Source organism: Chlorocebus sabaeus, chromosome 11, assembly GCF_047675955.1.
Source record: "Chlorocebus sabaeus isolate Y175 chromosome 11, mChlSab1.0.hap1, whole genome shotgun sequence".
Lineage (NCBI taxonomy): Eukaryota > Metazoa > Chordata > Mammalia > Primates > Cercopithecidae > Chlorocebus > Chlorocebus sabaeus.
Genome location: NC_132914.1, coordinates 77,457,701 through 77,474,335, shown reverse-complemented (window position 1 = coordinate 77,474,335; position 16,635 = coordinate 77,457,701). Strand labels below are relative to the sequence as shown.

The window sequence follows — 16,635 nt, the reverse complement described above, 5'->3', positions numbered from 1 at the left end:
GAGGTGAACCATTGAGGACCTTAAGCAGAAAAGTGATATGGTTGCTTTGAATCATTTTAGCAGCAGCATTGAAGATAGGGTGGAGTCATAGCTTCCTTACAATTTACATTCTAAAGTCAGGGTAAAAGCCAAGAGCCGCATATAGGAAAAATTAACCTTGAAAATCCCTGAAGAAGATAACATGATAGAAAACAACACATCAGTTCTCAATAACTCCAATACAGTTTTTCTTTCAGTTTTGAACCAGATCATATGTTCTATATTTAAGCCCAGATGAAGAAGCTGACGAACATATACAGTCCACATCACATGAAAAATATGCTATGCATAGTTGAACACTAGAATGACATTCAGAGGTGTGATTCACCACTGAGTGAGTCACTTCTGATTGAATTTGCTCACACTTTGGCACAGAGGAACTGAGACAGGTCTCAGATCACACATCCAGGTCTTCCATATCATACTTATTCTGGGACAAAGGCTTTTAAAAAGGAATGGCTAACAAAGTCACTATATTAAGTGAATTTTGATTTTTTTTTTCATTGAGGAGAGATGGTTACTTTGTTTTTGCTAAGTTTACATACATTAATTATGTTAAATCCAAAAAGACATGACACCTCGGAAGAATGAAAGAGGGGAAAAACTAGAGGCAAGAACACCAGAGAGGAAGGTCCAGAGAAGAGAGAGTGAGACACACTGATTGCTAAAGCAGTGATGATGGAAAGGAAGAAATGGCTTTTGACTATGCGTAGAAAGTAAAATCAAGTAAAATCTAAAGTTGCTGGGTATTTACTGATTAGCTGTTTTGAGCAGGAGGAAAGAGTCGAAAATGATTCCCAGAGTTCTGCCTTGGAAAACTGTGAATAGCAGTACTGCCTACCACAGAAAGATCCAAAAGCTAGTTGCCATTGTGTCTTGATGTGGAGAGGAAAAGAGGTGGAGATAAAGATAAAGGTAAATTGAACATAATCAATATTCTGTTGTGAATACAAAAATCAGCTGCAGAGCAATCAGGCAGGAGATAAGCACTGCAGAGCCAGGTTGCCCGGGACTAACTCCCAGCTTTAGTGTCAGGGTCCTTAGCCACCTGTATCCCATTTTCCTCACCTGTAAATCAGGATAAAGCAACATTGCCTATCTCTTAGGGTTATGGTGATAAGTATTTTAATAATAAATATTAAACATTTAGAATGGTGCCAGCACAAAAGAAGGTACACAGTAATGGTTAGATATTATTATTATTGTTATTATCTACTGTCTATTATTATCTGTAGGCACTAATGGGGCAACTAAAAAGGGGAGGTTAGGAATTATATGTAAGTATGGACTGCTGCATGGACACACCTAAATTTTCAACAGAAAAGTTATAACCAGAATGAGTGTTATCCTATGATTAAGTGTTATCTTTCTAGTATTGATGGGCCTGGGGAGGAGGCACACTTACTACTGCGCAGGACAGTCTTCAAATCTATTTCAAAATTGCTCTTTTTGAGCCTATCAGTAATACTGTAGTATTTAAACATGTACTTCACCCCTAACTTCTATCTAATAACCAAAAATGATCAAAGAACTTTCATTTCACTGTGAGATACTTAAATTCATAACTCCTTTCTGCAGTTATGAGTACAAAACTTGGTTATTTCACTTTGAAATGTCTGATATGCATGTATTATGTATATCTGTGTTTGTACATATATATACAATCATATGATGATAACATAGTTAAAGATTACATTGTTACCTTTATTTTTTAATTATAGAAGCCTTATTTCAACTTGCAGTTTGGGTTAAGAAATTATATTAGCACATACATCATTTGTCAAACACAATCCCCATCATCGAAAACCTACCATAAGCCCGAGGGTGTGGGGATGAGCTCTCCAGGTTGATAAACACTGCCTCTATAATGACACCGGCAGTGGAATCTATAAGAAAAAAAAAGTAAATTAAATAGATATAATTTTTTTTGAAAACCACTAAAATTCAAGCCAACCCTGTGCTCTCCATTGGTCACTGTAAGGTACACTGTAAGGTCTGCATTATTCTACAAGACTGCATGCAATCCTATCACACAAATGGCAGAAGCTTACACATGAAGTTTGTGTGGCTCCAGACTTTGTTTTCTAAAATACAACTCACAAACTGTGTTGTTTTAGTCACAAGAAAAATCACTGAATGCAATTCAGAGAAACACAACTGATATATCATTTAACACTATGTCTAAGACAAAAGGCTTTACTTCATGTGTAAATTGAGAAATCTGTGAGTGCTGAGATATTAAAGTTCTGCTACTAAAGTTTGCCATGTGACAGTGAAACACAAACCTTGTTATTGATTTGACTATGGTAAAAACCAGCAGGAGTACACTTCAAGATCAACCATCAGAGATTCCTTAGCTCTTTTTGTAGCTATTGATGAACATGTGAAGGGTTTTTTTTGTTTGTTTTGTTTTGTTTTAAGTAAAGATGATAAGAAATATTTTTTCAAAAACTTCCATGAAAGCTCATTTAGCCCATAAGAAGAAAAAGGGATTAAAACAGGATGCTGCCAACCTGTTTCTGTGACTTACATGGGTACACAAAAGTTAAGAGTGTCTTCATAGAATTTGCCTTCCGGACAATTACAGCCTTCAGCACAGTCATCATTGCACTGCTCCAGGGAAGAGAGAGAAATGCAGGAACGGAGGCAGAACGAGGAGCAGTGATGGTACAGCATGCCCTTCTGGCACACCACAGCTAAGGACAAAGGAGTATCGCTTGAGAAAGATTCCCATGGCACACAGAAACATTCTATGCCTGCTTAGAGGTCTGTGATAGAAAATGAAAGTTGGCCCATTACAAGGCAAGGAATTGGGAGACCCTTAACTTGGATGCTCAAAGAGCATCATCCTCAGCGAAAATGAAGGACTAAAGCAGGGGTTGGAAACCTTTTTCTGCAAAGGGCCAAATGGAAATATTTTCAGCTTTGCAGATCATATAGTCTCTGTCATAGCTACTCACCTCTGCCCTTGTAGTATAGAAGCAGCCACAGACAACACACAAACAAATGCACATGACTATATTTCAATAACTTTTATTCACAGAAATGCAGGAGACCCAATGGTTGTAATTTGTCAACCCCCAGACTAGAAGAAATTGGCTCATAGTATAGAAAGATGATAGAAAAGCTTCTCTTAACTGCTGGGTCTGTGATTAAAAAGTTATCTCTAAGAAATCAAAATCCTAGACTGATACCCTAAACAAATTTGGTATATGCATTTACATTACTTTTATATTTACATTATTTTTGTCTTAGAAAGCCAAAATTGAGCAATTAACATCAACACCAGGCAATGATACCCCTGGAATAACTGGAAAAACCCACTGAGGGAATGAGGAGGAGAGAGTTAGGTACCCCTAAAACCTAAGTCACAAAAGATTCTAATGGGGGTGGAGGGGTGCTGGTAACAATTAGCTGATTTAAAAAATTATAAAACACACAAGGAAACATTCTACCATGAATGAAAATGGCAGACAACATAGTGTGAAAATTAGAGCCCCAACAATTTGATAATAATTGCCTGTTGCATAACATCTATTTAAGTACAAGTCAACTGTGTCACTGTATTACATAATCTTTTCCATACTTTCCAATATTTAGATATGATATTTCCATAAGGATTTTTCAAATGTTTTAAATTATTTGTTGCATATTTCAAAGCATAGTTAAAATACTTCCGTTTAATACAAAACTAGTCAAAAGTTATTGGTCTTACCCAACATATCTCTGATCTTAAGAAATTAAGTATTTCATTTGCTTTTCATGTTTGTACGTTATGAGAATATTTCAAATAACTTACATGCGATATCGACCTTTCATTTAAAAAATAAAAGCAGTCATTACAAACATAGAGGTCTCTAAGGTATTATCTGATAGTCTTTATCTGTGCTGTACTCACCACAGAAAGAAATCTGAGCTCTGAAATCAATGGGAATACCATGCTGGCCGCAGAGGTAGGCATAGTGGGCAAGAGCATTGCACAGGCAGGAGCTTCCACACTTGCATGCATCATGGCGGCAGAGCTGATAGTACAGGCCAGGGCTAATATAGACATGGCAAGGAGCAAAGAGCTCCTGGTGGATGACATCACAGTGTGCTGCATACCCAACTAACAGACAAAGAGCCCCATTAGCATCTTATTTAACAGTTCAGATCTTACCCCTAAGTATCAAGTTCCAGAATTATCCAAGCATTTCACTTTCTCAGAAATATACTGTAGTGCATATTACTTTTAATACAAGAGTGAACAATTTCAGCTTATATGGTTTTTATTTGTTTTTTTATAATATTGGTAACAGCACTTAATCCATATTCAACAGTCTTTTAGGAAAAACAATAGTGTATTGTACCTGAATAGCATGAGTAACTGAAGGGTTGAGAGAAGCAGTGGCCTCAACCATCCTATTGCATGAGGATCATCTTAGGAAACCTACTATAAAGAATTGGGGCGTATTGGGAGGCTTATTTCCAGACATCCACACAAAATAAAGTGATTCCAGATTGTGGATGTTATGGCAATTCTGGGTAACACACAATTGTCTAGGAAGAATTCGGAATGATCTCATTTCAGTGGAGTCTCTGAAATGGATGGTAATATGTCAGATTCCACATAGTCATTGAACTCAATGTCTCCACAATGCACAGTGTACATGCCAGGCAGATATTAGGAGCTCAATAATATTGGATAAATAAATCTATAAATGCATGAATAAGTGAATAATGAATAGAAATTGGGGATTGGGGTATATGCTAAAGGCCATGAGATATAACTATAAAATCACCTGAGGAAGGGAGGACATCTCTGTAATCATTTCTTGAAATCTGTTGATTTTTCCCTTGAGAATGACTTATCGTATATAATCCTTTATAGAAGTAACCAAGTTTGACAAAACAATTCAGATTCCATCTTTCTGAAAGAGGGTAGGTTTGTGGTTTCTTGATATAGTGGATCTAGTTTGCATCAGTTTCCTAACAGATAAAATTAATCAATCTTTTCATTGTCATTGTCTTTGACAGACTAGATAAGCTGTTGGAGATCAGTTGTTTCACTACTAAGGAATTATACTGAACTTATTTTGTTGAGTATACTACATATTTTAGTATTGGTAAGAAAACATGGTAATTGCTCAAGTATGATATTTTTGCATTCAGTATGTATATGTATATAAAAACAAATGACTTAAACTATAGGGGTATACTGTTTACATATATATTCTTAATACCAAGGATCCTGAAAGAGCAAAGTAATCCACCAAAAAGGCCTAATAATTTATAGATCAAAGTATATTCCACTGACAAGTTAAGGATAACTAAAGAAGATCCTCATGAAAAAAAAATATATCCTTTAGAATCTAGATCAGAGTTACTGACTTTTGTCTATTTATTTTCCTTTCTTTGGGGATCTTCCTGAATTTACCTATTTGAAATTGTTTTTAAAAAATCACAGTTCATAGTAAAGCTAAAAAAAACTAATATCAAATATATACGCATGTATATAGCATGTGTATGGCTTATGGTGCATGCGGGGAAGTTAGTGTGGGTAGTTCACATGACTCTTTTCAAAGTAAAGACAAATATCTCAAAATATAAATAGTCTATATATCCAGTTCAATATTTCAGTTTCATATATATATATAAAAGACATGAGGTATGGGAAGAAAAGTGGTAGAAAATAGAGAAAAATAGCATATAATAAAGGAGATAACTAAAAAATGACCACTGGGAAACTGAATTTATCATTTGAACCCTACTTCAACTTTAACATGTTGATAAAAAATAAAGTTGCTATAATATCCAGGAGGAAGCCAAGAAAGAAACAAACCAAACAAGAGTAGCTGAAGGAGGAGGAGTAGATTAGTTGAAAGTTGGGGACAGAATGGAGGAAGGTATTGTTAAATGAGAATGAGATTAAAAGTAGTTGTTCATGAAACTAAAAAACTCTAGTCTGGCCCTGTTATTATAGATACAAAAAATGATCAAAGAGGTTACCAAACTTCTTCAAGTTTAAAAGCTGGCTTAGATTTAAAAAAAAAAAAATAGAAAGCACAAAGAGCAAAAGTATCTTGTGCTCTTTCCAGCATACCAGAATTCCATGTTAATAATAAAAACAATATGGCAATCAACAGAATCCTCCCAACAACCACCACACAATCCATAAACTGCTAGCTTCTTATGAATGCTCAACCAATATGAATAATGTATTTTTAAAAACTACATCACAATAGTGAACTACCCAAGATGATTAAAGGAAAAAATAAAATTATAAGAATATTTAAGCATGTACATTAACTTTTTCACAATTATATATTTGTGTGTGCCTTGTGTATATCTTCCACCTGAATATATACATGTATATCTTTTTGATTGCAAAGTGAACTAGACTTTAATATGGTTTGCTGGGACTTTAGTTTTAAGAAATGCAGTCAAAAATTCTTAGCATGTGGGTTGTCCTGTCATTACAAATTGGAACTCTGGAGCATGACCATCTCAAATTGTTGCCCACTCGATGGCACAAAGCCTCTTTGGATCACTGACTTCCTGCTTACAAAGCCGTAATATATGCTATGAGTAGGGACTTGTAATGAGATGGTAATAACGGACATTGAACATCCCTGGACTATCACAGCATTCTCAGAGGATTCCCAGAGGCTTCTCTTTAGCATTTAAAGACTCTGAAAACTTCCAAATGCTAGTCCACATCTGCAAACAAGGGATTTTTAAACACCTAAAATAAGAAAATTTATGAATGAAAAATAGGAAATAAAAGTCCTTGTCAGGTTCTTAAAAAACAACCTAGATAACATGAAAAGACATATGTAAAGGCATAATATTAAGCAAAAAAAAAAAAATACATGAGGAATGGCATTGATTTTACCATAATGAAGAAAATCAGAATTTAAACTCACCATCTAATCTTATAAAATTATAGTAATACATAGAACTTTTCCCTAAGTTTATAGCAGAAAGGAAGTTTACATGCAAAACTTACTGTTTTGTTGATTGATGTTACAGGGGTCCACCACTGGGACATGAACAGGTGCAAAACAGGTAGAAGAAACTCTCCACGCATTTGCGTGAAGTTGTGGTGTACCTTCTATCATACCTGATGGAGAACTAGAAAGCAAAGATAATGCTCACCTTCATGTATCTCTCATTTATTTGTTCATATCCTTCAGATATTTAAATAAGAGAATACTATTTTTCATAATGTACCAGGAAATCTTAGAGCTTGAAATTTTCTACCAGTTTAATAAAAGTACAATTATGGTATTAAGCTCCATATTACTGACATTTTACAATGTACCAAATTGTAGACATACATGATTTTAATTAATCTTCATCTCAATCTTATAAGAAAAATATCTTTTCTCCCCATTTTACAGAGAAAGCAAAGCAGAAGCTCAGAGAAATATTAAATTACACTAAGCTGATAAGTATCCAAGCCACGATTCAAACCCAGTTTTCCCTGACTTAACCATACACACTCACACAACCAAAACTTTAGCGTGTGTGTGGTTTAGGGTACACGTGGGGAAGTTAGTGTGGGTATTTCACCCAATCTTTTCAAAGTAAAGACAAATATCTCAAAATATAAAGAGTCTATATATCCAGTTCAATATTTCAATTTCCAATATGAGATCTGAAATGTCAAGATTCCATCATGAAGTGGGCAAACCAAATGAAAAACATCTATCTTAAAACTACAACAGTGTTTAGGAGACAAACACTGGAATTCCACCCCCAGCAGCCATTCCGATGTATTAATTCATCAACCAACATTTATTAAGTGACAAACCCTATTGGACAATGTGCCAGACACTGTCAAAACTTCTTAGGGAATCAGGTTAAACTAGATCTCCCGCAGGAAGTTTTTGACCACACCACAACCCTGACTGTGTTAACTCCTCCACTAGGGCTAAGTGGAAGAGTAGGCATTATCTCAGCTTTCTCTAGTGCCCTTATAGATGAACTATTTTCACTGGAGTTGCTCAACAGAGTGACTGAGAGAGGACCAAAAAAAGGGAGCAAAACATGCCATTTCCTTGTCGTCACCATTTCGTCCTTCTTTCCTTTTCCTATTCCTCAAAATCAAACTAGCCCATAACGGTAAAGAGCCACAACAAACACCCTAGTACAAAATCTCGTTTTGTTTATTTAAGAACACTGAGACTCAAAGTAATTGCATGGTTTGTGCTAGTTTATTTCTTCTAATTCTTTCCCCTTCCTTCTCTCTCTGCTCCTCTGAAGGACAATAAAATAGGTCAGGATGATACTTGTAGTCAAGGTTTCCAGGTGGAACTTGGAGCTTGGCTCTCTGATTTCATTTAGTTTACCTTAAAACAATAAATTTTAAAAATAGGAGCTAAAATGTGGACCTATTTATTGTCTTTCATTTTATAAAATAACCTTTCAGCTCACCATAGTCGACTTACTATAATAAGGCATACAAAATACGTTTTCAAGTAATTAATATTTTCTATTCCACTGTGCCTGCATATTCACATTAACCTTTGTGAAGAAAGAATTTTAACTACTTAAGTTGGAAAGCTAAACACTGTTCACAAGTTATCTCTGACTCTGAAATATCATCCTGCACTCTTATCACACCTAAATGTTTATACGTGGCAGAGACTGGTGCCTTAGAAAAAGGCAGACAGATCTGCCATCTCTTAAACATTGACTGCTGACCCATTCTGACAAATAAAGAAGAGAAAGCGGGAATAATGTCTTTTCTGAACATAGCCAAGCCACTTAATGTAGTTTCTGTTTCTCAAATGTGGTGAAGACATCAATATTTTGACCTACAAATAAATAAAACAAAAAACTAAATTACCTAAAAAACAAGGTACAGGAAGACAAGGAGACAAGATACAAGAAATTAAAATTTAAAAAACTTTAAATGCCAGTTCCCCTTGCCCATCCAAACTATCTTCCTGATGCCCCACTAAACATTCTACCTCAGTTCAATTAACTGTCCATTATATGTGAGGTTCTATGCTAGTTCCTAAGAATACAATGACCAAGGACATGACTCTTAGTCTCAAAGCCCTAACAGATAAACAAGACAAGAAACGAGACAGATAAACAATAAAGTTTCATAGATAACACATTGTCAGATTTAACTTTGTATGGTGGGATATGAATCAGCTTTTTGAGGCAAAAAATGTCTGAATTGGGGTGAACAATAAATGGGAGGTCACAAGAAAGATGAGGAGCAGGAGAGAACCCAAGCAGGAAGGAGAGTATGTGCAAGAGTGTTTTTTAAAAAGCACATATATTTATTGCAGCACTATTTACAATAGCAAAGACTTGGAACCAATGCAAATGCCCATCAATGATAGACTGGATTTTTTAAAATGTGGTACTATGCAGCCATAAAAAGGAATGAGTTCTTGTCTTTTGCAGGGACATAGATGAAGCTGGAAACCATCATCCTCAGGAAACTATAACAGGAACGGAAAACCAGTCATCACATGTTCTTACTCATAAGTGGGAGCTGAACAATGAGTACACACGGACACAGGGAGAGGAGTATCACACACCGGGGCCTGTCAGTGGGTGGGGACTAGGGAAGGGAGAACATTAAGACACATACCTAATGCATGCGGGGCTTAAAACCTAGACGACAGGTTGATAGGTGCAGCAAACCACCATGGCACATGTATATCTATGTAACAAACCTGCACGTTCAGTATATGTATCTCAGAACTTAAAGTAAAATAAAAAAATAATAATAAAATTAAATTAAATTTAAGAAAAAAGAAACATAATGGTATTTGGAGAGTAGTTTCTCCATGAAATGTCCCCTGGCTGCCCAGCCCAAAATGAACCCTCTATTGTTCTTCGAGCCATAATCACAAACCCCAATATTTAATTTTTAGAATCACCTCAGTATTTATATAGAGAGAGAGTTGATTTTTATATATAATAGTTGATATATATATAGTTGATTAATCCTTGCCTAACACTAAATATTCATTTTTTAGCTATTTTTAAAATTAAGGTATAACTAAAAAAATTATGTACATTTACAGAGTACAACATAATGTTCTGAGGTATACATTGTGAAATAGTTAAATCAAGCTAATGAACATGTCCATCACCTCACATTCTTTTTTTTTTTGTTATGAGAACTTTTAACACCTACTGTCTTAGCAATTTTCAAGTACGTGTTACATTAATTATAGTCATTATATAATTAATTGATCTCAAAACGTCTCCCAAACTTACGCATCCTATCTAGCTGAAACTTTGTACCCTTTGACCAACATCCTCCCATACTCCCACCCCGATCCTTATCCCCTGGCAAACACCATTCTATAATACTTTGCTTCTGTGATTTCAACTATTTTAGATTCCACATATTTCTTAAAGGTTATTATCCTCTCCTGATCTGCAACACAAAGCTCCGTGAGGATAAGAACCATGGCCTACTGCTTAAATTGCTCCCATTGTGCTTTTAGTATGATAACAAGTGTGCAAAGCATTTACACTAAATTATAAACTGCTTCTTTTCACACATAGGTGAAAAGTACCTGGTTAATACAAGGGTTACAAATATATGTTATTGCTTCTCTTCCAATGAAACACTAACAATCACAATATCTAGCAAGATAACAAAATGTTGCTTTAGAGGTATTAATAATACCAAATGATATCAATATTTATAGAGTATCATTCACTACCACTAATGCATAATGATATTGAGCTGTTATTTTTGTTGTTGTTTATTTGTTTGTTTGTTTTTAGGCAGCAATGTTTCAAAAATAAAATATGTTAAGGTTGATAGGAGTAGAAAAGAGAATAGCAGGGAGCAGTGAGCATAGCTGAGCCACACTGCCTAAATCCAAAGCCCAGCTCCACTACATGTGAGCTAAGTGATCTTGAATGATTTATTTGCCACTTTGAGGCCTTGGTTAGTTTCCTTATCTATAAAATAAACATATTAATCAGAGATTGCTATACATTTAAAATATGATGATCTATGTAAATCTCTTGGAATAATGACAGCTAAGCTATTATTAGTTAAGTAAACATTTTTAATGAATTTATATCCTTTAAATGACCAGTCATCAAGTTATGTTAACTATGCAGAAATCATACTTACAGAAAATCATCTCTTATGTTCCCATTAAAAGTGCCACATAGACCTAATGTTCTTCTTTTCCATGCACTAGTGAGCTGAATATAAATTCTTTCCCCATCTATAGCAAACAGAATCTTTAAACCAAATGTGGTTCTTAGAAGTATAAATAAGGATGACAGAGTGTGAATTTCAACAATACCTGCAGGAAAAGAACATATGTAAATCAGCTTTGACATTCACAGACGATGTTCTGAAATGCTAGGGTACACCACCAGGACTCTCCTCCCCAGATACAAGGGAAGCAGGGGAGGCAGGCTAGCGGTTCCTGCCTGTGCTTCAGGGCCAATTTTTGCCACCCATGGCTGCCTTTTTTCCCTTCTATTCCTCTCCTTTTCTCCCTTAGCAGCCATTTTTAATAGTTTTTCAGGTCAACACATACCTTCAGTTTGCAAGCATCTCACAAGGAAGGAGGCAGTCCTTAGACATTTTAAATCCAATTCATTACCAAGTTCAGGCTTTTGTCCTAAACGTTTTTTCAATCTGTCTTCTTCTCTCCATCTCTATCATTACTGCCTTAGATGACCTCCTCCTCATTCCTTGCATGCCTTACTTTTATAACGTCCTAACTGTTGTCCATGTTTCCTGTCTAGCAACTCTCAAAGTCACTTCTACACTGTTGTCATAGTCATCTACCATAAAAAAAATAAATAAATAAACCTCCTTAAAAACTCACCATTTATTTGGTTGAACCATGAGATTGCCCTCTTTGTAAATAAAAATGGTCAAAAATGACAATTACATATTTGATTCATATCAAGTTCAACTTCCCTAGCCTGACACCTGAGTAGTGTGAGCATGCGATTTGTAAGATAAATCAGGATATTTTTGAGAGTGAGAGTGTTATTAACAGCTATGCTGGAATGCAGGCATGAACAGGACCTGCCCTAGAAATCCACAATGTAAAATGCCTCCTCCATAAGCCTTTCTCATCCTTACCTACTTTCAGACATTCTCCTTTACCCTGTCTCTGCTGTAACAATACCAGTCTAGTTCTGGTTCCCCCTAAATACGCTGCAAAAATTGACACCTCCTTGATCTACATGAAACATTTTCCCCCTCCCCTTCCACCAGGCAATTCCTTATCCTTAAATGCTCAATGAGACAATCATTGTACAATAACCTCTTTCAGAAAACACTCCTGACCATTTCAGTACACCCTTCTCCAGGGCTGAGTGAGCTGCACCTCATTTACACTCCCAAAGTCTTTATGTATGTCTTTGAGTTTATCACATTTTTTTGTAAGTGGCTGCTTGCTTGTCTCTCTTCCCTTCCAAAGCCTAGGCCACTTGAGGTAAACACTAGGTCCCATAAACATGATTATCATCACTATCTGTAGCTGATGGCCTGGTGACGCACAGAAACTCAATAAATGTTAGGTAGTCAGCCTAACATTGGGAAAAGATCCCATTTTGTTGGTGTGTGTCGGGTTTTTTTTTGTTTTGTTTTGTTTTTTTTAATGTAAAGAAAGTACACCACTAGCATCGTTTCTTACCATTCAGGTTGAAGCCTTGGTTAGGACTAGTGAGAATTTGTCCTCCCCTACCAAGGGTCACTTGTTTGTTAAAATCATCCTCCAGAATCAGAGTTATAGACTGAAGGCAGACCAAGCCAAGATTCTGCATAAAAATCAAATTATCAGTGAAAGGAATGGGAGAGAGATAGAGTCATAGAAAGAGATAGGAAGGTAGAGAGTGAGATGGCAGAAGGGGAGAAAGAGAGAGGAGAGAACAAAAAAGAAAGAGAATACATATAAATTAGAATTTCTAATATATAAAAGGCTTGAGTATAAGTAATGTAATAAAGTGGTTGATACATAACCCGTTTTATGTAGCCCCATTCCTAATAAAACATAACTTTATATAGTACATTAAATATATCATGTGTATACATACATTTTACTTAGAATATTAAATTGAAGTCTTTCAGTAAAGTACCAATAGTTATGTTTTCCACGGCATGTAAAGTATCTCTCTAAATTCATTCAACTGGCATATTAGACATAAAAAGTTAGTAAAGCAAAGAACCAAGAGAATTAGACTTCTACACAGAAAGTTAATTCAGACTTTAATATATTACATAGAAAAAATAAAACTGGAAAAGAAGCAAATAAAGCAGTTCAGAATTTTTGTTAGAAATAATTATTTTCTATTAGAATAAAACTAGAAGCTTAAATATTTTGGCAAAATTTTGACTACCTGCTTTAGAGAGATGAATGAAAGACCTGGATTTCTTTATTTAGAAATTATTGATGAGCTTACTATTTCAAGAAAAGATCTAAATAAATAAATATTCCAATATGTTAAGAAATTCATCATATCTGTTTAGAATGCTATGAAACCAGTTTGAAACTGTCAAAAATAATTTCTTTAAAATAGCTAGATTGAAGTAAATAAAAAACTTGGATTTACTGTACAATCATGCATAAAATATTCAAAAACCCGTACAAACACTACTTTTTAAAAAAGAAAATGCAATTAAATATATAGTATTTAGTCTAAGATATACTTGTTTTCACAGCTTAATATCTCTGAGATCAAGATGCATCATGTAACCAATGGTATGTCATAGAATAATCATCAATGCTTCTTTCTAATATGTAGAATAATGATGTATCTTAATAATCAACATCATCTCAGTTTTAAAGAAAATAGCTATATCCATTCATGTTACAATTCTTAGTCTGAAATGAAGTTTAAGTAAAACTCAATGAATCCATATTCCTCTGGTCATTTTGAAATGTTCTTACCTGCTCACAGGGAGCTTTCTGTAAAGTAATAGTGAATTTATCTTTTCCAGTTCCTTTCACGAGGATGTATTGGCACATGCCAATAAAAGAATAATGTCGACCATCGAAAGTTGTAAAGTGAGAATCACCTACAACTGAGCATTGAACTACCAAAAAAACAAAGATAAAGAAAAGGAGGTGGAGATAGAGGAGGAGAGGGAGGAGGATGATATGATTAGGTTAATCCTTTAAAAGCAGATCAACTTAGGGTAAATAATCATGCATCAAAACTTTGAACACCTACTGTGTTTGTTTAAAATGTACTGGTTTGACTAAATTATATTAACCCATTTAATTTAATGTTTATAAAATGATATTTATTCTACATACTTTTTTAGATTTTATAATGTTTATACTATTTTAATAAAGTTTTACCAAAGTTGCCCACTCAACACTATCATTTGTTCAATTTTCCACGGATCCTCTGAGTAACTGCATTTACAGATTATTATGGCCCCTGGTATATATGAGATGTCTTCATAAAGATCAGTGCTATCTTTCTCCCCAGTTTAAAGAAATTTGAAACATTCTCTATAAAAACATTGTAAAAGATTACCTGGACAGTCATGCTCAGTGCAGTTCCAAACTCCACCAACACACACACTAAAAAAAATTATAAAAATGTTAATTTATTGGCATAGAGAAACTGTATTAATGTTTGCATCAGTGTATTGATTAATGTACCAAAGTATATCATGTTTATAGGTTCAGAATAATCTGACTTAAAAAACATATCTGCAAAAGTTCAATTGACTGGTAATTTTGAGCTTGTTGGCACCTAAATTATTATCTCTTGTATGTCATATGTAAAAAATCACTGACTATGATGAAGATTAACAGATATTAAAAAGACAGAAGAGATCTCCTCTTATGTCAGACAAGTTCTACCTTCCACCCTGACAAAGGTATGAGTTTTAGAGGACAAAAGCAGAGTACCCGTAAAATGGAAACAGAATCAGCATCTGAGAACGTGGTTAGTTATCCTATTACATTTCAGCTATATACACTGACACCAAAGGGAAAAGCATCTGACAACATTTAGACCTCTATTTCCTTTTAGGACTGTCCTGCAGGGATTTCATGTCTGCCAACAGTGTTAGTTAGCAAATTTAATATGGAATTTTAAATGTTTCTAATCACAGACCAAAAATTGGTGACCTGGAGAGTCATGTTTTACAGTATGAAACAGAGAAGCCCAGAAGCACCATCAAGTTCTAAAAGTATGTGCAAATTAGTGATTACAAATAAGAAAATGCAACAGACTCATCATGTGGATATAAGATGTTAATAGAATTACCAAGGTAAGTGATAAGAATTACATCATAAAAAGAAATACAGATTTCCCTTCCCCCAAGGAGTTTAAATAAAATGCAAGTTTTGTGTTGGAATTTGGGGAAACTAATTAGTAATGAGTATATTCCTTTAAACATCTGTCATGCTAAAGCTGTCAACTAGCCAAGTACCCAGAATTAATTGGCTGTACATTGATCACATACCATTCAGTACATTCTTGTTCAATTTTTGAACCAACTGAATAAGCTAATCCATGAAAACTGCACGGGCAATTTTCCAAGGAGATGCAAGTCCCATTGTCCATTATGAGGCCTATTTGAGAAGAAATACACACCAAAATTTCAAAAGAAATAATAAAAATTGTATTTCTTGAATACAAAAATTCAACCAACTTCTGTTGAACATCTATTCGTGGTGCTGGAAATACAAATTTCTTTACTTTCAGTGGGATTACTGACAACCTGACTCTCAGGCAGTAGCTACCTTAAAAGATCTATTTTAGTAGTTTTCAATTTTCTTATCCCATGACTTGCCATCAAAAACTCAACGTTCACCATACAGAATAAAGGAAACGAAAGAGTGTTTCCTTGCATTTGAGGGAGGAAGGGAGAGAAGGCGGGAAAAAGTACATTTTTAGTTTAGTTTCTGTTCATTCCATGAGAAAGATTTACACAGTCACACAGAATCATAAACAGCTAGGTACGGCTCCTGAAATGTCCAAGACCATTGGAATGCATTTGTTACTTCCCTCCAACAAGTAAAGGAGGTTGAACCAGAACTTAAATAAGCCATGTTACTAAGCACACTGTTTCATTCAGCTGACCTTTTTCATGGTAAGACTGTAGGAGAAAGCACTGACTTTATTTTGGTGCTTGAGTTTACATTCTGGGGCAAATGCCTTATCCTGTCATTGACAGGTCACAAACAGCTCGAACTAGGACTGGTCTGCCATACTTTGAGTAGCACTAACAGAACAATGAACAGAGGCCAAACAGATCTGGTTCCAAGTAATCCTCACTCAGTTAATGAGAATATTGGGAAAATCACTTATCTCTGTGATTCTATTTTTTTAATCTGTAAAAATAAAAGGGTTTGAGTAAATCCTCAGCGTTCTTTAGAAACAGCTATCAGTATAGCAGATTCATTCCTAATTTTAAATCCTACCTCTCTCACTTGCTAAGTTACTTTTCATTTCAAATATTAAAACTGTATCAATACTAAATCTTGTGCTAGAAAAATGTGAAGGCTTTCTCTCAAACTTCCTTTCCTTTTTCAAAAAGTGAAGTCATATAAATTGTTAAATACCATTAACTATTGATAGAACAAAAGATTTCTCATGGGTAACTTCAGGACTATAGATTCCAAATTTCCT

The 16,635-nt window shown here is 34.9% G+C and overlaps 1 protein-coding gene across 2 annotated transcripts in view; it reads right to left on the bottom strand.

Annotated features, from left to right (window-relative positions):
• Positions 1-16,635, bottom strand: part of OTOGL (otogelin like) — a 170,997-nt gene that overhangs the window by 112,343 nt on the left and 42,019 nt on the right. For both annotated transcript variants that reach the window (XM_008004119.3, XM_073020969.1), the window contains exons 13-21: positions 15,467-15,575; positions 14,527-14,573; positions 13,932-14,077; positions 12,678-12,801; positions 11,147-11,324; positions 7,028-7,152; positions 3,938-4,147; positions 2,570-2,735; positions 1,851-1,925 (exon numbers count right to left, since the gene is read on the bottom strand). In XM_008004119.3, coding sequence (XP_008002310.3) covers positions 1,851-1,925; positions 2,570-2,735; positions 3,938-4,147; positions 7,028-7,152; positions 11,147-11,324; positions 12,678-12,801; positions 13,932-14,077; positions 14,527-14,573; positions 15,467-15,575 — 1,180 coding nt within the window. The remainder of the gene's footprint in view (positions 1-1,850; positions 1,926-2,569; positions 2,736-3,937; positions 4,148-7,027; positions 7,153-11,146; positions 11,325-12,677; positions 12,802-13,931; positions 14,078-14,526; positions 14,574-15,466; positions 15,576-16,635) is intronic.